Source organism: Nylanderia fulva, unplaced genomic scaffold (genome assembly GCF_048542155.1).
Source record: "Nylanderia fulva isolate GAGA-0341 unplaced genomic scaffold, ASM4854215v1 Scaffold15, whole genome shotgun sequence".
NCBI classification, from domain to species: domain Eukaryota; kingdom Metazoa; phylum Arthropoda; class Insecta; order Hymenoptera; family Formicidae; genus Nylanderia; species Nylanderia fulva.
This window is the reverse complement of record NW_028189730.1, coordinates 4,554,623-4,578,256: the sequence shown is the minus strand read 5'-3', so window position 1 is coordinate 4,578,256 and position 23,634 is coordinate 4,554,623. Positions and strand designations below refer to the sequence as shown.

At 32.8% G+C, this 23,634-nt stretch overlaps 1 protein-coding gene and 1 pseudogene across 1 annotated transcript in view; both read right to left on the bottom strand.

Moving 5' to 3' along the window:
• Positions 1-543: 543 nt before the first annotated feature.
• Nlg3 (Neuroligin 3) overlaps positions 544-23,634 on the bottom strand; it is a 230,147-nt gene continuing 207,056 nt past the window's right edge. The window contains exons 5-12 of the mRNA XM_029310692.2: positions 18,794-18,909; positions 11,954-12,186; positions 9,826-10,038; positions 9,087-9,225; positions 5,338-5,489; positions 5,120-5,238; positions 4,756-4,886; positions 544-3,429 (exon numbers count right to left, since the gene is read on the bottom strand). Of these exons, the coding sequence (XP_029166525.2) occupies positions 2,848-3,429; positions 4,756-4,886; positions 5,120-5,238; positions 5,338-5,489; positions 9,087-9,225; positions 9,826-10,038; positions 11,954-12,186; positions 18,794-18,909 (1,685 nt within the window). The 3' untranslated portion in view covers positions 544-2,847. The remainder of the gene's footprint in view (positions 3,430-4,755; positions 4,887-5,119; positions 5,239-5,337; positions 5,490-9,086; positions 9,226-9,825; positions 10,039-11,953; positions 12,187-18,793; positions 18,910-23,634) is intronic.
• Positions 13,642-13,761, bottom strand: LOC114937310 (5S ribosomal RNA; annotated as a pseudogene).

The window sequence follows — 23,634 nt, the reverse complement described above, 5'->3', positions numbered from 1 at the left end:
AAATTAAATATTTTTAAAACTGATTAATTATGCAGGGTACATATTTTTTCTAATTCAATATCAAATAATTAAATTAAATCTTAGTTCGAGATTATATTTTAATAAATCTCTCTAAAGAAGTATAGTTAACAAAAATATCAAGACAAAGTGTTTAAATCTGGATTGCTTTGCTTTCTAACAATATAATATATGTGAACGATGCAGCAACACACTGTTTACACTTTCTTGTCTTTGTTTACAAACATAACAAAGAGCGTGAAACTGTGTGCGAAAATGTTGAAATATGCAAATAATATATTATACAGTAATAAATTTCTATCATGTAATATGCATAAGATGTGTTGAGAATATTTGAATTTATATTTCAACAAATCTATTCTTTTGAAAAATAATTATTAAAATTAAATTATTCAAATAGTATTTAGATAAAAATATTCGTATCGATACAAATCGATTGTATATAAATTATTTATATCGATCTTTTTGTGACCCGATAAGACCGAGGATTTTAATTTTCGAGAAAGGTTGGATTGAGAGGTAAGATTAGTTTATTATATAGTTTATTGTAATGTCAATTATATACAAATTTAAAATTACGTCCAGTGTGCTTCCGACTACGCTGACATACCGTTTCTCTTTTCCGTCTTTTTCGTGCAGTATTATTACAATCGGAGCTATTCTTAAGCTCCTCCGGTGCGCCTCTTCACTTCGTTAACAGCGCGTCAGCGACAGACTTAAGCTTAATTAATCTTTATTTACAGTCGAAATCGCGCTCGAAAGTCCCTTCAGTAGTCTGTCGCCGATTTAGATTTGTGAGAAACCTTTGAAAATTGAACAATTTCAAATTTAATTCTCTTTATCCTATAATTAAATAATTAAAGAATATAAAATCGCGACGAGTGATATTGGATATTAATGAAATTATAATTTGAAAAAATAACATTCACAACAAAAGTTTGTTTAATAATAATAATTATTATTATAAAGTGATCTATAGTTAATTCTCATGCGAATGCCAGCCTCGCCCAGTTTGATTAAATTTGCAGTTGTTCTATTTCTTGTATCGCAGTAGCTTTTCGTCCTCGAGAATTCTGGCTGATCGCAATTTTTCATTCAACGATCCGCAATTTTTTCCTCGAATCGCGATCGTTTGGCAGTATACTGTTGAAGTATCGTCGATCATTTGATTTCTCTTTTTATTTTTATTGTAAAAAAGATTGTTCGATTGTTGCGCGATCGCTCGCTTAACCCTTTTATTCTCAAACATTTAATATACCTAGTCTGCAAAGCTCTTCATTATGATTTAATTTTATATTATATTTCGCGACGAAAAAAGACAACGGAGTATCTTGTGCAATAATTAGAGAAAATTATTATTACAAATTAATAAAATTTCTGCAGTGTTGAAGGTAAATTTATTTATTATGACAATGTCAAATTTTATATGATAGCCGCGTAGAGAAGGAAAGGGTTAATTCACATTTTGATTGAGCACGATTGAACGATCGACGTCGTAGAAATAAATCATCATGGCAGCGATTCGAATCATAATCATGATCATTTCTTTTACAGATGTGTATTGTAAAATTTCTCATTATCTCTCGGAAGAAGAGGATAGTATCGGCACGACTCAAATCGACTCGAACCTTCAGTCTATATTATGTGGACAGACAATGAAAAAGAGAGAAAAGATCAAATATAAATATGTTTATGTATAAAATAATATTGATAATTTTATCTAAAAATTATTTAAGCAAATTAAATAATTAATATTCAAAAAACATAAAAAAGGTCAATATATGATACTATATAATCTTTTAATAACATCCACACTTTGAATTCTTAAACATAAAATTAAAAATATAAAATGAAATAAGAAAGGATAAGATAAACGATAAAAAGTAAAATAATATAAATTAATTACATTATTTATAATTAATTATTATATATTATTTAATCTATAGTTAATATAAATTATTAGTTAATTTATAAAAATGTGTAACAAAATGTAATAATACTAGCTCACGCGTTATATTAGTAAAAATTAATACTGACTGGGTACATGAAAAATTCTTGGAATCATTCTCGGAAAGTTTACTCCAAAATTCTCTTTTCTCAAAGGTGAAGAGTTATATTTAACGCAGATATTTCGTCAAAGATTAGGTGATTTTCGGCAGTTAGTCGCACAAATTCGAAAGGTAGAAAACGATAACAGTATAGCGTCGCCTCTAACACAGAGGATGGGCGATAGCGAGCGGAAGTTTCTGGATCTTCTCGGATCCCGAAATGTCTTTTCCTATAGGCTTTGTACAAAAGCCTATTTAGCGATGAATTTGACTTCCGGGCGCAAAATCTCAGCTACGCCATCGCACACTAACACGCACCGTCTCGCGTAACAATAAAGATCCTCTTCTCATTTAACTTTTATTTCTCCTCTTCATCACTTCCTATCTATCGACGAAGTCACGATCGTTTCGAGAAAAACTTTTTAAAGAGTCGTCCCCGTTCGCCGTCGAGTGTCACAACATCTTAATCTCCTCCGTTGCATCTTCTCCTCGGGATTCGCAACTAGACCGATGACGAAAACAACACCGGACAACTTTGAAAAGTGATTTCCCAACTCCCGACGGTTTCAGAAGTCTAACCTAAAAGTTTGGGTATCCATGCATTAGAGCCCCTCGGTTCTCGTGCTTCTTCGTGATCCGAAAAACGATCATGTTCCGCCATCGAGGACAATGAGAACTTCCTTCTTCGAAATATAGCGATGCTTCGACGATCGGTGATTTCGGAAGATTTCTAATCTACTCGCGGCCAATATTAATTCATCGGCCGCGCCGACTCCTAAAGTCAGACCCTCAGCTCTTCCATGACCTGGGGATGATTGTGTCCCTTCTTTAAGGTCCCGGTGCCGCTCATGGCCAAGCTCTCCTGCTGAAGCTGATTGGGACTGATGATGAGGTTCTGACCGGGTTTGCCGGGCTTCGTGTTCTTGGGTGGCGGAGGCGGCATAGGCACGTGGCAAGTATTGTTCTGGAGGTCAGCGAACTCTGGCGGCGGTATGTGCTGGATGTGATGGCGTTCGGCAGTCTTGGTCTCCAGCTCGCCGCAGATGTTGTTCGGCATTTGACCGTTCTCTTGGCGCTTCTTCGAGCAGCCCTGATGCTGGTGGTTGCTCTTATCCCGCTGGTAGTACACCCCGGCGAAGATGAGGACGTTCAAGATCAGCAGGCTGCAACCGATCGCGATCGTCACGCTCAGGGCTGTGGAATAAGCCGCGAAACCGTCCTCGGGCTGCGCCGTCGTGTCCTCGAAGGTCATGTCGCTGGGCGTGGCCGTCGACACATTAGACGAGGATTTCTCCATGGAGGTCACTTCCAACGTGGTCGTTCTCGCGGTTGTTGGCAGTCTCTGGATGACTCTGGGTGGCACCTGGACAACGAGATATTTTTCCTCAATTTTCAATTCGAGTTTTTAACCGGAGAATTTTTTAACCGGAATATGATCATCTAAAAGTATATTAGAAAGTTTGATTCCTTTAAAAACTTTATTATATCTTATTTTTTTTTAATTAATAGTTTTTAAGGGGATGCTGCCGGTGTTCTGTTTTACCGACTTTAAGTTAGGTTAGGTTCACTTTTTTTATTGAATATACAGATTGAAATATCCTCCACAATAAAAGTACTGATAATAATGAATGGGGAGCACTGTCTGGCAACTAATTTTTGTTATTTTGTACCTCGACATTGATTCCACACGCAAATATACATACATAATTAATTCAAGTGCGAATACTTTTGATACAGGCTTTTAATCTCATTTTTATTACTTCTGTATTATTCTTTCATGTCATTATTTTATTGGGAGCGTCATATTTTGTGCACAAATAAACTGCAGAACTTTTGTATTAAATAAGTATTATTATGAGCTGATGCAAGAGGCCGACAAAAAACTGTAATTTTTTAACTTTTATTGTTCTTTTATACAAAATTACAGCACTTCTCATTCATTATTATTAGTACTTTAATTGTACAGAAAGATTTTTCAATCTGTATAGCCAATAAAAAGAAAAACTCTTGAACTCAAAGTCGGTAAAACAGTCATGGTCAGCATTTCTTTAAGGGGATCCTAAACGTCTTTGAGTTTCAGTCCTGTTTTATCGACAAAATGTCAAGTTAAATAAACTATAAATCTATTTATTGGCTATACGAATTGTGTTTTACCTGAAATTAGAGCGCTTTCACATTTGTTAATATTAATACTTTAATTTATACAGAAAAAAGATTTATTAATCTGTATAGTTTTATATATTTAGGTTGAAGAATTATGAATTCTTTTTTGATTTGACAGTTTGATAAATCTTTTTCCTATACAAAAAATATTAATATTAACAAATGTGCGGAAGCGCTCTAATTTCAGGTAAAAAACAATCTGTATAGTCAATAAATAAATAAATTTATAATTTATCTAACCTCGCATTTTGTCGATAAAAGAACTAAAAGTCAAAGGGACCTTAAGGGAATCCTAAACGCCATCCAAAAATTTTAATTTTTAAATTAAACAAATTTTTTGCTTTTAACATAAAATCGGTAAGTTTGTTTCTACATGTACTTTTATCGCGGAAAAGCATTTATTATTCTATTCAAGCAATAAAAAGAAAAAAGTACGCAAAAATGATGTTTTAACTTATCGATAAAACAGGACGGCGTTTAGAATCCCCTTAATTGGTACATTAATTTTTTAATTAGAATGTAGTACCTGTTCGGCGTCAAGCAGATGATGTGACCTAGGAACGTCGTCCGTGCCAGGTTTGTGAAGGTCAGGAACCAAATTTAGCCAAAAGGAGAGACGATGGGCCCTGTAGTGGTTCTTCAACTTCGACTTGAGTTCTAGAAAATTGACAGGATATGATATACATATTTTCTAATCAAGAATTTTGATATATAAATACATTATAATGAATATTTTAAATAAAAAAGAGTTATATAAAAATACACTAAAAATTGCTCGAATAAACAGATTTCTAAAAAAAAATATTCGATGTATCCATAAACATTTTTAAAGAGAGAGCATTTCCTGCTGATGTAAGAGAGATATTAGGGGTGAAACGTCTTACACTGACCTATGCTAAGATATTTCTTATGGACGGCCTCGTAGGCAATCCAATCGATATTCTTGACCTTGGTCCTTTCTGGTCTGGAGCCGAGGGGTCCAAGATCGGGAGTGCCCTCGTTCGGATTTCTGACAGTCGAAAACGATATCATTAGAATAATGGCTCGACGAAGTTTTTATCGTATTTCGCGGGCGTTTCTCACCTTCATACTTTATTTTACGACTTACCCGGTGCGTGCGAAGTTTGTCAGATAAAGTATGACGCTCTCGGAGAGAGCTATCTCGGCTCTGGTGTAATTCTTTGGCCAGTGGGACAGGCCTCCCACTAAAGGTGACCCGAAAAAATACGGCAGCTCCTCCCCGTGAATGCATCCCGGCCTCTATAATAAATAACAGTGATTGATTAAAATTATTGTTATCAAAAAATAAAATAGAAATAAGGTAATAAAATATAAAACGTAAGAAGTGAAATTAAATATAGACGTAAGTGAAGATGAAATAAAAATTTAATTTTGTTTTTCTATACATTAAAAACAATTTTTATTTTCATCTCAATATTTTTGCATAATTATAAATCATATTTCAGGATTGTAGGACGCAAGATGAAAAATCTCATGTGTTAGTCGACTCGAGATAATTCCGCGACCTCGCGTTTATAAAGGTTCAATCGACTGGTTCGACCAAGGCGTTGACCGGACTGACCGCGGAATTCAAGAGAATTTTTCCGGAGGGGCCTCTTTCGCGTTCGATCATACGAAAGCACTCATGGAATCTACCGGGGTCCTGCCATTTCTTGTTGAGATTGTAAAAATGCCTCGGCCGATTTCCCTTTACGTTCAATTTTAACGAGCTTGAGCCCTGGAGCAAAACTCGAAAAAATTTGAATCACGTGAACTTGCCGCAAGCTTCTATCAATACATAATTTTTTTTTTATCTTTCCATCAATATACGGACAATCGGTGTTTTTGACAAATGGCATTCCGTTAATATTTTTATTTGTCATCCTTTTTAAAAATATCCATTTATTCATCTGCATTTTTAAAGAGGATGTCATGAGATTCCTTGATCCTCGCGAATTTTTCAGATTTCTGTCAATGCATAAATTTTCTTATTCACGAATATATGGATACTATAGAGTATTTACTACGTATTTTCGTTTCATATTTCACTGCGTTAATTTTTTACCAGCTGCTGCGCCGTAAAATATTCTTTCTTGGTTATATTTTAGAAGGTTTCTGAATACAAAAGCTTTTTGCACTTTGTTTTAGAGCGGAGAAAAGTTTCGACTTAAAATTTTTCAACATTTAAAGTTACTTCTGGTATATACTCGGGATCATTGAAAGCGGCCTCTTAGAGGCCATTTCGATTGAAAATCAGGACTAAAATATGAAATACATAATGAAATAATGATTACCGAGAGTGATAAATTGAATTGATAGTCCACGTTAACAGCAATTTGTTGTTCGCGTTGCGAATATCGAGTAAAAGCAATAATCAAGTTGTAATTAAATCATCATTCGTTAATCGGGAAATAATTGCGCCTCGATAAATTAACGTGTGTATGCGATATACACATATATATACATATATATATATATATATATATATATATATATATATGTATATTACAATGCCTCGCGTTTCACGCTTATCGATAAGTTATTAATTAAAACGCGGAACGCGCGCAAACAACAGATTTCTTTTTGCAAAAAAAAAACAAAAAAAAACGTATTATTAGGAATATCTCACTCGTTTCTCGCGCAGAGAGATATTAGCGAAAAAAACGTTCACCGCGGTAAGAGAGGCGCTACTGAAGCAAAACAAATATGGCCGCCGCGAATATACAACAACAGTTTTAAGTGTAAAAATTAATTTTTTAATGAAAAAAATGTCATTGCGGCTAGACACACTCTGTGATTATACAAAAGCTACGTCTTTATCAAGAAATATGACCGAAGGCCAGAATGTTGTAAAATTCCGGCATGATTATTATGTGCGGTGTAACTATGAAAAGTCAAGAAAGAATAGATTTATATTCCTTATGTCTACAAATAAGTGCCTTGACATCAAAATCTCATGTGATCACTCATGTGGAACATTATTAATTAAGTTTTCCAATAATAATAAGATAATGTATTAGATGTATATTCGCGACGGCCATTTATGATAGTTCACGCGATCACCGCCAGTGTCGCATTGTATTTTTAAGTTCCGAATAGAAAAAGAAATACGCTTTCGCGTTTAGAGCGAATGCATCGAGCGATTTCCCGAAATGTTTTTCCGCATGCAATCGTAGCAGCCTGCAATAAGTTTGTTGCAAAAACGTTTACGCGCGATCCTTATTTTCCGAAAGGGACGAAGGAGGGCGCCACGCGCGTTGAACGTTTAATGCACTTTCATTTCGCCGGTTGACGGCAACGGTGATCGCTGGGTCGAGGTGCCAGACGATATTCGTATGCAAAGTGCATCGGGTGTAAGGCGCAAAAGGTGCCGGCAGAAATGACGGAGAGAAAGAGAGAGAGAGAGAGAGAGAGAGAAGCTGGAAGCTGCAGGTGCTTGCGAGGCGAACGTGGAATTTCAAATTCGCTCTCCGCGTTCGGGCTTCCGTAAAATTGTACCTCTCTCTTTTCTCTCTACGGTTGTTTTTTTTTTTTTTTTTTTTTATTTTTTTGAATTTACGAGACGATAGATATGAAGGTGATAATTTATTCAGAAATTTTTTTCCTCTTGCATCTTTCGAGAAAAAGATCGAAGGAAATTTTTATTATTTCTTCTCTCGCGAAGGAGAAAGAGAGAGACTTACATTTTTGAAGCCTTATACGTATCTCTATATACATTCACGTCGCGTATCTTATCTGTTCCATATGTATGCGGGATGCTTGGATAACTAAAATGTGCTACACAGAGCATCGCTAATATATGCATCAGAAACACATGTTCGAGATAATATCTCGAAATTTCGTGCAACGGTAATAACTAGTCTCATCGTCGCGATGCAATTTTCGAATTTCCCTTCACACATCCGTTTCTTGTTACGGAGAACCTCCAGCGGGAGAAACGGAAGGGTGGCGATGTGGAGGAAGAGGGCGATACTGCTAATATATGTAGCATTAATAATCGCGGTACCAAAATTCATTCGAAGTTCGAAACTAGGAACTGGCAAAAGGAAAGGGAACGGAGGAGGGTTGTTACGCTCCTCATAAGTTTCTGAAATCAGATACGCGAGCAAGAGTCACCGCCATGCTGCACCGCATTTCCGGTGAATCCTAACTTCCGCTTTCGTCGTGTGTACGAGTAATGCAGGTAATAGATAACTTGAATAAATAAGTGAAATAAAATATAAACCGGGGCTATACAGAGATAAACTATAATATTTTATTTTTACTTCGTTAATTTTTGTTAATGGAATTTTTGATGAATATATATATATATATATCTCTATCTAGCCGCGAGATATTTTTATCGTGTTTAAATCCAATTACGACAAAACCAATATTTATCGCATAACATGAGTGCCTGTAATTTAAAGGGGAGAATTCTAAATTAAAAAATTTTATATATTAATAAATATATACATATAAAAAAAACTATTACTATAAATATCATTATAAATATATTATATATAAAATATATTTAAATACATATAATATATATTTTATATATGAATAATATATAAAATATATATGTGTATATATATATATATATAAACAATATATAAAATATATATGTATATATATATATATATAAATAATATATAAATAATATATAAAATATATATGTATATATATATATATATAAATAATATATAAATAATATATAATATATAAAATATATAAAAAATATATATATATAAATATTAAATATATTTGAATATTTACACAAATGTCTTATTTTTCTCATTGTAGCGTCTAGAGATTCTTTCGATTCCCTCTTATTCTAGCTTATTCGATAAAATATTTTCTCGGCTGATCACAAACCTGAGGATAGTCTCCAAATTTCGTTTGATAGTCGAAGACATATAGATAGGAATTCCTATGGGATTGGCTGTGAAGATCCGCGGTTCTCGTCGCCGGAGCGACGGTATTCGCGTCCCCCAGAGCCTCGAGGGTCTCATCTCTGAAACAAAATAAATAATCCGTTTTTGTTGGAATCTTCATAATATACTTCAAATACCTCTCAAGCGCGTTCGTCAAAAATAAATTTAAAATTGATAAAAAGTTGTAGTTGAAATATGTTTGGAAAAATTCATAACTGTACTTCTCTCGAATACTTCTGAAATGTTCATGAAAAGTAAATTTAAAATGGACAATAAAAAATTGCGGTTAAAATATGTCTGGCAAATTTAAGATCTGTATATATGCATTTTTATAACAAACAGATTGTTAATATTAATTAAGATAAAACAAATTCTATTAAACATTAATTTAATTTTTTACTTAATTTTTTTTATTTAATAATTATATTAAATAGCATTTTTTTATTTAATAACCATATTAAATATGATATAGATAAAAAACGCGAATAATCTCGTAGAAGAGTCAAATTAAATTGGCACATAACTGAACGCAGCGGTGAGATTCATTTGCTGTTAATGCAACGCATAAATACTAATGATGATTAATTAAGAGCATAAATAAATAACGATAATTGAAATAAATGATAGAGAGTATATTTGAATTTTTATTGTCAATTAAATATATTTCTCCGGAAATTCACCTGATATTGACGGGATGCTGGACAGGTCGCTCCCAATCCGTGTATTCGTTTATGATGGTCGCCAAAATTTCCGGCTGATGATACGTGTACGTGTTTCGCACGAACTCCCGCAGGATCCTCGTCCTTCTGTCGGCCTCGATCCCGTATTGAGCGTCGTCGGCGGTTAAAGAAAAATACGCCTCCGAACGAACGACTCCCACCATTAGATCGTACCTGCAAATTCGCGGGACCATCTTGTTTCACGCTCACATAAACACGCAGGAAGAATGAAAAGATGTTCCATGAAATATTAACAAGTTCGCAATCTGTAAGACATTTTAGGGCATACAAGTTCTCTCCGAAGTATATGAAAAGTTTCCCCGAGATACGAGAAGTTTCTCTTCTAGCCTTAGGAGCCCTCGGTTTTCTTCAAAAATCACATTCCCGTCTGCGCGACACTCCAATGTGTCACTCTTCATTTTATGAGATATTTATGTCATATGAGATTTTTGCTTTCAGGATAATTAGAAAGTTTCCAAAAATATATATTAAAAAATATGAATAATATATGCAGGGTGTAAGTAGTAGAGAGAAAGAGGTAAAAATTAAGTTTTTATTTTTTTTCTCGAATTCTTCAGACAAATTAAAAAATGAAACTCGGTGGATATTTTTTACTAATAAAAAGGATATTTTTTTTATCTATTTAAGTTTTTACCAGGAAACTTTAACCGGAATATGATTATCTAAAAATATGCGTTAGAAAGTTTGATTTCTTTAAAAAATACGTTATTAAGCACGCACTCCCTGTTTCAAAAAGTGTAATTCTTCGAGGAAGGATATAAGAGTATATGTTTATATAAAAAACCCCCCTTAATTTTCGACAAAGAATCATCTCCTAAATTTTTTCGCGCTTTTTTAGATACATTCTGTATATAACAAATCATTGACTATCCGCTTATTTTCTGTAATTTGCAGAAAACTTTAAAAGTACTTATTAGATAATTTTTTAACCGGAATATGATCATCTAAAAGTATATTAGAAAGTTTGATTCCTTTAAAAACTTTATTATATCTTATTTTTTTAATTAATAGTTTTTAAGGAGAAGCTGCCGGTGTTCTGTTTTACCGACTTTAAGTTAGGTTAGGTTTACTTTTTATTAAATATACAGATTAAAAAATTCTCCACAATAAAAGTACCGATATAATCATGAATGGGAAGCGCTGTCCGGCCATTAATTTTTGCTGTTTTATGCCTCGACATCAAATCCGCACGCAAATATACATACACAATTAATTCAAGTACGAATCTTTTGATACAGGCTTTTAATCTCATTTTTATTACTTCTGTATTATTCTTTCACGTCATCTCTATTGGGAGCGCCATATTTTGTGCACAAATAAACTGCCGAACTTTTGTATTAAATAAGTATTGTTATGAGCTGATGCGAGAGGTCGATAAAAAAACTAATTTTTTAACTTTTATTATTTTTTTTTACACGAAATTACAGCACTCCCGTTCATTATTATCAGTACTTTCATTGTGGAGAAGGATTATTCAATCTGTATAGCCAATAAAAAGAAAAGCCCTTAAACTCAAAGTCGATAAAACAGTCATAGTCAGCATCCCCTCAAAAAAAAAAAAAAAATACTATTAAGCATGCACTCTCTTTTAAAAAAGTGTAACTCCTCGAGGAGAGATATAAGAGTATATGTTTATATGAAAAATCCTTTTTAATTTTCGATAAAGAATCTCCTAAATTTGTTCGCGCTTATTTGGAAACACCCTGTATGTAAAAAATCTTAGAGTATTCGCGTATCTTCTGTAATTCGCAGGAAACTTTGAGGAGTACTTAGAGAAGATCTTTCATCGGCACTTTAGATATTGAATTTTTTTGATCCCTCGAGTTTCTGTTTACACGCTAGCGTTTCGTATTTTTCAAACGAAGAATAAGAAAGTTCTCCCTTCCGTCCACCCTCCTTCTTACATCCGCGACGTTGTAGGATGCGATTTTATTTTTCTACGTCGATGTTTCGCCCCCACTGCTCCAGGCGACGGTATTGTTTCCCGCGCTATTTATTTTCCCTTGTCTCGAAAGCTCGATCTCGCGAGTTATAACGATTGAGGGAAAAAGAAGAGGTCGAATGATACCTCGACAGTTTTGCCACGACGTCCTTCCTCAGTAGGATATTGTTGAGCGTATTGATCGTGTCGACTTGCAGGGTGTAGTCCTGATCCTCGGGATCCCCGGGATCGATTACGACCCCGTCTATGCTGGGTCCGAAAGCTGGCGCGAACTCGAGCCCTTTAACAGGCACCGACACCAATTCGCTCAAGGACACGTCCCTCAGGCATCTCAGCAGGTTCTGAGGATCTCCCGTTGCCTGCGACATACAATAAAATCGCGTTTTATAAATGTGAGAGAGGAAAAAAAAAAGGACGAGAGAACGCGGGATGTCTTTAATATCGAAAATATTGCGATCGAGAAGAACGTTTCTTTTTATTATTTTCCGAGCTCGACTTTCCGCGAAGTAAATAAATTGCTATAACGGTTGTTGACAAGTTATAATAAATTATTTATAAGGTAGAGAGGAAATAATCTTGTATGGGAAATTAATAATATAATAATTCTATTAATATAGGCTATTCCTCCTCTTCACAATTTCCGATATTATAATAAGAATGTTTTAAAGAGAATGTTATAATATTAAAATATTTGAATATGTTTTAAAGGGAATGTTATAATATTAAAATATTTGATATTTTATAATAAGAATGGTGAAGAAAAAAAGCAAACAAAAAATGTTTAAAGAAATTATACTTCTAAAAGTTATAATTTCAAGTCAATATTATGGGAGCAAGACTAATTTTAAAGAATTATATTTGTTAAAAATATAAGACTAACATTAAATAATTTTTAAAACAACTATGAAGAATTTTTTATTATTTACACTGATTTTTTCAGCTCAATTTCTCACAAAGTAAATATGTGTCTATAGAATAATTAGATCTTTCAATCAAATTATAATAAAATATTAAAATATTAATAAAAAGAAGACAAGAAATAATCATGTAAGTAAAATTAATAATAATAATTCTAATATATTTTTGATAGAAATTATACAATTTTCAATTTCAAGACATAACATTTTTGTTACAATAAATTTCATATAAGATACTATAATATTTTATATATATAATAGAATATTATGTAATAATATTTGATATTATAATAAGAATTAAATTTTATTTAAAAATAGAATGTTATAAGAGAAAATATTCGATAAAATATAATAAGAGTTAACTTCTATTTATTATCTGCATCAACTTTTTAAGCTTAACTTTCTGTGAAGTAGATAAATGAATATAAAAAATAATTTATGATCCCTCTCTCTTAATCGAATTATGATAAAATAATAAAATATCGATAAAATATTTTTAAAATATGTTGAAATAAAATAATCCCATAAATAATAATAAGAATAATAATTTTTTTAAATAGAATGTCTTATAATTTTAATTTTTAAGAAGTTAAATAATTTTAACATTACATAATTTCTGATATAATTATATAATAATAATAATAATACTAATATTTTTTAAATAGAATATGTTCTAAGAATATTTGATATCTATATAAAATATATAAATTATTTAAATATAAATGAGATAAAATTTTTCAATATTTTTTCATAGCTGTATACATATATTTAAAAAACAAAAATATTTCAAGAAAAAAAAACGCATTTCCTTGTAAAAAAAAGCGAATTTTTGTAATATTAGAATCTGCAAAATTAAAATATTCATCTGATTGATCTGTCAGAAAATAAAAAAGAAATCGTTAACAACACACGGTGTTCCCAAGCGGTCTCCCATCTCAGTAATAATCGTGCTCAACGTTTCTTGACTGCGGTGATCAGACGAGAACCGGTATTTTAGAACGTGATTTGGTCGTTGACGAAAGAAAGTGTTTTCTGTTACATAAAACTAAATAAATTTTTTTTTTAATCTTTAACAGATCGATCATAAAAATTTAATAAATAAAATTAATAATTAATTAAAATTTCTATATGATGTTATTAATAAAAGAAGATGCAGTAGAATCAAATAAAACTTCTCAATATTTTTTCATAGCTGTATATATTTAGAGAGCAAAAATATTTCTAGAAAAGAAATGCGTTTCCTTACAAAAAATGCCAATTTTACCCTGTCTAGTTTGTTAATTGCGTGTATCGTGAATTGACGCGTCCGGAAATCAAATTGATTTTCTGGAAGGAAGTTATTTTCACTACAGAAAGTATTAATATTATCATTTATGACCATCTCATAGATTTTGTCTATATTCGACAGTAAACTGATTGGACTGTAACTGGCAGGAAGAATTTTACCTTTATCTTTTTTAGGTGCTGAAATTACTTTTGCTTTTTTTCATTTTTGAGGAAAGAATAATTTAATTCTCAAAATAAGAATAGAACAGAAGAAAGAAAATAAAAATTGTTTCAGGGGATGCTGGTCAAGACTGTTTTACCGACTTTGAGTTCAAACGTTTTTCTTTTTATTGGCTACATAGATTAAAAAATCTTTCTCTACAATTAAAATACTGATAATAATGAGCGGAGAACGCCGTAATTTCGCATAAAAAACAATAAAAGTTAAAAAATTACAGTTTTTTATCGGCATCTTGCATCAGTTCATAACAATACTTATTTAATACAAAAGTTCTGCAGTTTATTTGTGTACAAAATATGGCGCTCCCAATAGAGATGACATAAAAGAATAATACAGAAGTAATAAAAATGAGATTAAAAGCCTGTATCAAAAGATTCGTACTTGAATTAATTATCTATATGTATATTTGCGTGCGGAATCGATGTCGAGGCATAAAACAACCAAAATTAGTTGCCGGATAGCGTTCCCTATTTATTATTATCAGTACTTTTATTGTAGAGAATTTTTTAGTCTGTATATTCAATAAAAAGTGAACCTAACCTAACTTAAAGTCGGTAAAACAGAACAACGGCAGCATTTCCTTTAAGAAATCATATTTTTCCAGTTAATTTCAAGTCAATATCAAAATTAAAGAACCATATTTGTCTAGAAATATATACATATTCAACAATTTCTAGAACAGATTACAATTATAGCAGTTTCGCCTCGGCGAAGGTCGACTCATTCAATTAAGATCGCGAGTTACGAGACACATTATGTGTAGCGACCTCGCGCTCGGTAATTTTATCGAAACGGGGGTGCAATCAAAGAGCTCCGTGCCCTCGTTCCGTACGCGGCCAATTTGCTCACACGGGAGCCAGGAGGGGAGATCGCCCGGTTTCGTCAGCGACCGACTCGACATTCGATTGCGGCCAACCTTCCTGGCCCCTTTTCCTCCCCATCTCTGGCCTCTGTCCGTATGGAGGTAGATAGAGAGAGAGAGGGAGAGAGCCGATTACCGGCGTTAAAGCAATTCATTTGCGTTCACCGCCGAATTAAAGCGGAATCGCCGGCGAAGCCAGCGGGTCCAACATGGGTTCCGGGAAATCAGCGACTCCGAATTCTGCCGAGCTGACGCACGAAAATCTTGTTTGCTTTGACGGAGTAGGGGATGATGGTAGCGGCTCGTTAAGGTACCGGCCTCGTTCACCAACCGAGGGTGAAAACATCGCGGGAAAACGTGTCGACGCGCGATATGCGTTAACTTCGCGGCGCACGTCTTCCGGTTTTTAAGTCTCCGCCACGTGATTTATATTTTCCCCCGTGAGTTTTTAAAATATACAGTTTAGCTCTCGTGGAAAAATAGGGGAAGCGATAACCGAGGATAATATTTTCTTTAGAGAGAATAAATAAACCCTCTTTTATATATATATATATATATATATATATATATATATATATATATATATAAATATATATATATACATAAAAGAAAAAGAAAAAAACACTTCTCTTTCCTCTTTCTCGTTTTAGTAAAGCTCTCGAATAGATTAAAGGATAAATAAAATATTCAATCCTTGTGTCAATAAACAGGGCAATCATACATTGATGAAAAAATTATGCATTGAAAGGAGGGTCGAAAAAAATGGAGATAAAATCAATTAGATCGAATCAAAACAAATAACAAATAAATAAAATAATAATAAATGAAAATAAATAATTAGAAATAAAATAAATAAATTAATATAATTAAATAAATAAAGTAAATAAATAACATAAATTTTACGAGATTTTTTTTCTCTTTTCGGGCAAATGTGTTATGTCGAGACAGGAAATAAAATTAACCTTTTAACCGAAAAACATGGTTTATCGTGTCTAAAAAGGATTCATTTGCGAATACCAAATATTGATGAAAAGGTAAAAAATTATGCATTGACAGGAGGATCAAAGAAAATCGAGATAAAATTAATTAAATCGAATAAAAATAAATAACGAATAAATAAAATAATAATAATAATAAATAATAAATAAAATCAATATATAAAGTAATATAATTAAATAAATAAAATAAATTTTACGACATTTTTTCCCTTTTCGGGCAATTGTGCTATTTCGAGACAGAACATAAAATTGACTTTTTAACCGAAAAACATATGGTTTATCGTGTTTAAAAAGGATTCATTTGTGAATGCCAAATATTGATAAGGTAAAAAATTTTGCATTGACAGAGGGTTAAAGAAAATCGAGATAAAATCAAGGAAATCGAATCAAAATAAATAAATAAAATAATAATAAATTAAATAAATAAAATAATAAATAAAATAAATAAAGTAATATAATTAAATAAATTTCACGAGACTTGTTTTATATTTTCGGGAAAATGTACTATGTCGAGACAGGGGAAAAATTAACCCTTTAACCGAAAAACATACGGTTTATCGTGTCCAAAAAAGGATTCAAATTTGCGGGTGAAATGAAGGTAACGATTAACCGAGGATTAAGCGTGCGAAATTCTTTCTCGTTGTTTCTGAAAGTGTTTCGGGGGAGGAAAAAAGTGGCAGCGCGAAAATGGAAATCGAGGCCGGGGATTATATTATGCCGTACGAATCAGCGGGAATTTGTAGCGGGAATCAATTTTATTTCACACAACCTTCTCTTCCCACTTCTCTCTCTATCTTCCCATGGGATATCTATGAACAGGGGGAGGAGAAGGGGGTGAAAGTTCGAATTGGAAAAACACCGATGAAACCGGGTTATCTTTTATTGCGTTATTTTTGACAGACGAGGACGGGAGCTTATATATACCATACATATATATATATATATATATATATATATAAAGAGAGAGAGAGAGAGAGGGTATATCTGGTCTCTTTTTCGACGACGATCGGAACGAATATCGTCGCCGGAATTTACAACGCTGCATATCAATTTCAATAAAGAAGACGTCATGGCGGCTACGCGGTTATAAAGTGGGCCAAGTACGTAATTCACCTTCGATAAAATAGCCGTCAACCGAGGACAACATATTTTTCATGGCATTTGTAGTGTCGGGATTGTATATCCTGAGAAAAACGAAAGAGAGGGGAAGAAGTAAAAAGAGTAAGGTGCGAAATCGTCTGTATACGATGACATATAGAGTGTGCTATTTACAGCGTTTCTTATTGAATTCCGAAATAAAATCGACACGCACGCGTGCGCGTATTATAAGTACATATATTATTATTTTTTTCTTTTTTTTTTCTAGCAACGTTTCTTCTTATAAAATTGATTTAATGCGGGCGTTCGAGCGATTATAAAAAAAAAATTTCAATCCCGATATAGTATAAAATATCCCGTTTCGCGCGTTACAAAGTTATACGAAAATTTGCATCCGATGCCAATTTGCAATTTGCGAAATTTAGCCTCCTCTTTATTGAAAATGCGCGCGCGTTCGCCTATTGGGGCCGATGTATGTCTCGGGTGTATATTAGCTTAATTGAAACGCCCCGTTAATATAATTGGTGTTGCGTAATTAACGCTGTAAAAACACGGATGCGGGGTTATTCGCGCATTTGATATTTTAATTTATGTTTGTCCGCTTATTATTGTGAATTATACGACCAGGCGTCCGAAAACGAGCGAATAAGAATTAACGTGAAGAGAGAGTGAGAGAGAGAGGAATGTCGACGCAGTGAAATATAACGGGTACGTGTTCTGTCGATCGGTCCCATTCTGTTAACTGAAATAACAAAACCTATCCGAATTTAACGCCGGATTCATCGGCGCCTTCGCTGTCTCGTAAATTTGAATCTGTCAAATTTTTAAAAAATTCTTTTCGTTTAATAGCATTATTTTTTAATATTTTCTTAACTGAGATATTTGTTAAATTTGAATTAATTTATACAGGGTAATTATATTTTTAAAAAATCATTTTAATTTTTGACAAAGAATTATCTTCTAAACTGTATATGTATATTAGCGAAAAAAACGTCCACCGGGATAAGAGAGGCGCTACTGAAGCAAAACAAATATGGCCGCCGCGAATATACAACAACGAGTTTTAAGTGTAAAAATTGATTTTTTTAATAAAAAAAAATGTCACTGCGCCTAGACATACTCTGTGATTATACAAAAGCTACGCCTTTATGAAGAAACATTATTAATTTTCCAAATAACAATAAGATAATATGTTAAATGTATATTCGCGACGGCGATTTATGATAGTTCACGCGATCACCACTAGTGTCGCATTGAATTTTTAAGCCCCGAATATATATATATATATATATATATATTTCTCAAATGTTTAATTTACTCTATTCTTTCTTTCTCTTGATCAAAGTTAATCATAATAAAAATTTAATTTCGATGAAATTGCTCGAGGCGATAATTCGAGTTTCGCACGTTACAAAATTCTATAATGTTTTAATAAAGATATATCTTTTATATAATTTTCTCGGACCGTGCGACCGAAAAGGAAGTGGGTATCGGGGAAGGAAGGGTTAATGAAATTATAGAGACTGACGCGCGCGTAGGGGATAATTTCGGCGCGATCGGGTGGACATGTTTGCTGGTACTCACCGACGAACAATTTAGGTGTTTGGCGACCTGCATGGCGTAATTGGCGGCGCCTCTCACTAACGCCCAGGGTGAAAGTGCGCTGCCTGACATCAGGACGCCACGATGGAACAGCAGACCTGCAATCGAGTCCCGCCGCTGTTACGTAATATCAGGTACAGTGCCCTTTGTAAGGCTCGTTACGAGTCTCAAAAGCGTTCAAACTTCGAAAACTTTTACCTCACAAAAGAATCCAGTAATTAAAGCATCCAGTTCATTGGTCTTTTACAATTTATTTATTTATTTTTTATTTATTCTCTATTTATTTTTTATTTATTTATTTGATCTTTTTTGTTTATTATTTTTATTTATTTACTTATTTAAATATTTATTGTTTTTTTTTTATTACCTTCATTATTTTTATTTTTTACTTATTTAAATGTACTCCTCAAAATAATTAAGGGATCAAAAAATGGTTCATAAAATAGGCAAACTTTAAATAGTTGTAACTTTGTTTCAAAGAATAATAATTTAACTTTTAAAAAAGGGTTTTAAAGCTTGAAATCTTTACTTTCAAAAGGTCATAGTTTTTTCATTTTCTTCAGTTCTGATATTTTTTTATAAACAGAAAACGACGAACATAACAAAATGGAAGATTTTTTCTCACTTTGCAGACATGTCGCATACACAAGATAATCTGAGAAAAATTGTTTGACATTTTTATGTTAAAGCTTGAAGTTTTCCCTGCAAAATCGTTTTTTAAAATTTAAATTTCAATCTTTCCCTATCAAGTTATCGTAAATTGAAGAGAAAATGTCATTTTCACATTAATCGTTCATAACTCCATTAAAAATGATTGTACAGCAATTTTAAGAATGGATTCTTAAAGCTGAATCTTTGCTCTTTAACATGATATAGAAACTGAATTTTTTTTAACTCGTATAAATTTTTTAGAAATAGGTGAAAATAACGAAGAAATTCGCGAGTTTTCTCCCTTTTGTTTAAACTTTGAATTTTGCCTATTTTTTATCCCTTTATTATTTTGAGGGGTGTATTTATTCACCCTTTTGTATCTTTTTATTTATTTCATAATAATATTAATAATAATAAATACGAATATTGTCATTAATAAATATCCTTAATCTTACAATGACTTTTACTCTCCAAGATTTTGCAAATGCTTACAATTAGACAGAGAGATAGGCGTAATTAAGTATTAATAAAGTAATATCTTCCTTTCGCAAGATCTCGGGATCTCAAGCAATTTCCTCGCTCGAGTTGTAACTACCCCTTACGTAGTTCCAGGGTGGTGCAATCTTTGCGTCTTTTGCATACTTGGGTTTTCCTGAAAATGTTCTATATCCGTCGTAAAAATCCTATATCCTAGAATCACCGCGATTCCGGAATTTCTCGCACGCCTTCAAGAGAAAGAGAGAAGGGCTTCGGCTTTATCTCGGGATTCGCAAATCATATCTCGTAATGCAAAAGTGTTTGTTCGAGGGGATGAGGAAAGGGAGAGGAGAGATTATATATCGCGACGCGCAGAATTGAATTTCGAGATGATTTCGAGGTCGATTCCTCTCGCGAACGCGGGACTACGATATTACCTGAGTAAACGAAATACAATCCGAGTTTCAATGCATAGTAACGCGAATACTCTCATCTCGATCGCTCGATAGATTTATTTCCAATCAACGATTTCCATTACGATATTATCAACGATTTCCGTTCTGAAGATGAGAATCAATAAGATCACGGACCGAATGTTGCCGTGTAAAAAAAAGAAGTGTATGTACACACAGGATGCGAAAAAAAAAAAAAGATGAAGATGACATATATATCGGACTTCCACTTTTGCGATATATTGAAGAAAAAATGTAAATGAAGAATTTCTCCGTAGAAAAAATTCGCAACTAATTTACAACTTAATTTTACGTCAGCATAAATTATGTATGTGAATGTCTGTGTGCAAGAAATTGACTAATAATAATGTACGCACTTGTATATATATTTTATTTACGAGTTTTATTAGTAATGCATTACTATTACGTAAATTAAGGATGAAAAGGAAAATTAATAATTAAGTAAATGCAATCTTTATTCATTTCTCAGGAAAAAAGAAGCATCTTTTCGTTCCCATTTAATTAAGAGTTTCCACTTTCTACGGGGAGTAAGGAACAATGAAAGAATCGTAAAATTCTTCTCTTGGTAATAATAATAAAATATGTATTCTCGAGGGCAACCCGGAAGAGTTGACCTTGAGTCGACCTTATTAGCGATTAATTTTCTCATCACGCGTCGGAAAATTGGACATTACGTAAGAGATGAATAGACAAGAGACTGCATGGCTCTCTCGCAGTGAGAGGAAAATTAAGGCATCAGGAGGAACACGACGTGTTGCAAGCGCTTCGTCGTGCGTTAGTTAGTCTATTATTTACTACAGAAGACCAGGATAAGTTGCTTAATCCCAATCCTGTAAGTCGTTAATCTTGATATTTCCAAGATATACGGTTCCGCCCGTAAAGATGTTACATAAAATAATTCTCGATGCAAACTAAAAAGTGTAAAAAACTTTATATTAAAAATATATAAATAATATATTAAATATATATTATTTATTTTTCCATATAAATAATTTTCTTTTCTTTATTTCATATTTATTTTATTTTTCCAATCACAATAAAAATTATATCAATTAATATTTTAGTAATATTCTTAATCTCTCTAATATCTCTGATAAATTTATTTTAATTAGTAAATTATTCTTATTAAAATTGCATTTATATATAAATTAAAATTCTTTCAAATTAAATTTATATAAAATTTACTTTTTCAATATTTCACTATACATATGACATTCTTAATAATAATGTATTGTTTAATTAATTTACTAATCAAATTTTAAAAAATATTAATTTGTATTACACGTGCAGGCAAAGTGGCATTTTGTGTGCGTGTTTTCTGTGCGGAAAGCGGCCGATTTCCCACGCCGGATTAACAATTTTCCGCAGTTGATACACAATATACTATTGCGATAATTTCATTATTAATACGCAACATATTATATTATTAATGCATAAAATTATATGTAACTATTATATTAACTTGCGCGCGCGCACAAACTTACAAATTTGCAGAGGAGACTCGAACATTGTGGAGAGAAAATCCGGAGCAATTGCAGCGGTCGAATGACTCGCGGAGCAGCTTCGGTAAACCAGGAACGACAAGCGACGTTCTTCCACGTGTAATCCCAATTCGGTCGATCGGTCCGAATCTAGATATTCAACGGGAGATGCGTCTCCTGGAGCGATCTTATCAGCCCCGATACATGTCAATATCCGATTGGATCTCTCATTCATTTAGTAAAGGAGATATCGGAGGTAAACTCCGGAATATCTTGAGGGACAGCGTTCTCGACGTATTTCCGACGTATTACGGAATCAAGATGGCCCCGTTCTTCCGATATCCGTCGTCGACGAGAGGACGACACCAAACGATAAGACGGTGTCGAAGCTCGCGACATTAAAGGACTATTAAAGGATTATCGCCGGCTCAAATTCCGTCGCGTTACTTGGATTTAATGGCAGTCCTCCATAATACCCGGAGGATTAATTAATTCCTTCGAGGGAACAGGATCCCCGGGAGCCAAGCGTTCGACGAATTAAAGGTGCGAGGATCAAAGGAAATGAGGTATCACAAGAGAAGGAGAACATTGAAATCTGGAAGGGAAAAAAATCTTCGAGATCTACAAAGACCTAGGAGGAACTTGGAGATTCAAGCTGCAGGATTCAAGTAATCGAGAAATCGAAAAATCGGAACTTGAAGGAGCCGAGAGATTCAAAGACTCTTATAAAGTATTCGAGACGCAAAGGGAATGTGAGATAAAGAGATTTAAAATTTAAACTCGGAAAAAAATTATTTATTCAAGACGTAAGAAATAATGAGAATACATAGAATTAATGATTAAATAACATTAGGAAGAAAGATTTAATTGATTAAAGAAGCCCCGATAAAAAACAGAAATAAATCTTAGCTTTTAGGAAAATTTTAAGATATGAAGTTAAGAGGATCCTAAATATCTGTGAGAAGTCTGTTTTTTTTCCTGTTTTATCGACAAAATGTAAGGTTAGATAACCTATAAATCTATTTATTGGCTATATGGATTGTTTTTTAACTGAAATTAGAGCGCTTCGCTCTTTGTTAATATTAATACCTTAATTTGTGCAAGAAAAAAGATTTATCAATCTGTATAGTCTCATATATCTTAGTTACAGAATTATAAATTCTAAGCGTTCATAATTTTGTAATCAAGATATATAAGACTATACAGATTGATAAATCTTTTTCCTGTACAAATTAAAGTATTAATATTAACAAAGGACGCTTTAATTTTAGGTAAAAAACAATCCGTATAGCCAATAAATATATTTAGAGTCTCTCTAACCTCACATTTTGTCGATAAAACAGGAAAAAAACAAAAACTTCTCAAGAACGTTTAGGATTCCCTTAAGAAGAAAAATTCTAAAAACTTTTAAAATAAGTTTAAAAATCAAGAATCAAGAATTCATTAAGCGAGGAATTTTCACACCAACTCATTATACATATATAATTAATTTAATACTACATAAATTCAATTCTTCTAATTTAATTATATAATTAAAATCATTATCACACAAATATACGCGAGAGAATTTAAAAAACTTTATTAATCTGTATTATTTATCGCGATCGATTTTCTGCGCGAAAATAGAAGAAAAGGAGGGCATGAGGGTGCGATATAATTTTTTGGTCGGAAATGGCGCGCCATTATTCTTCGTCGTATTCTTCGACGAGTCATGCGGACCCCCGGTTTTATCAACGCGAGG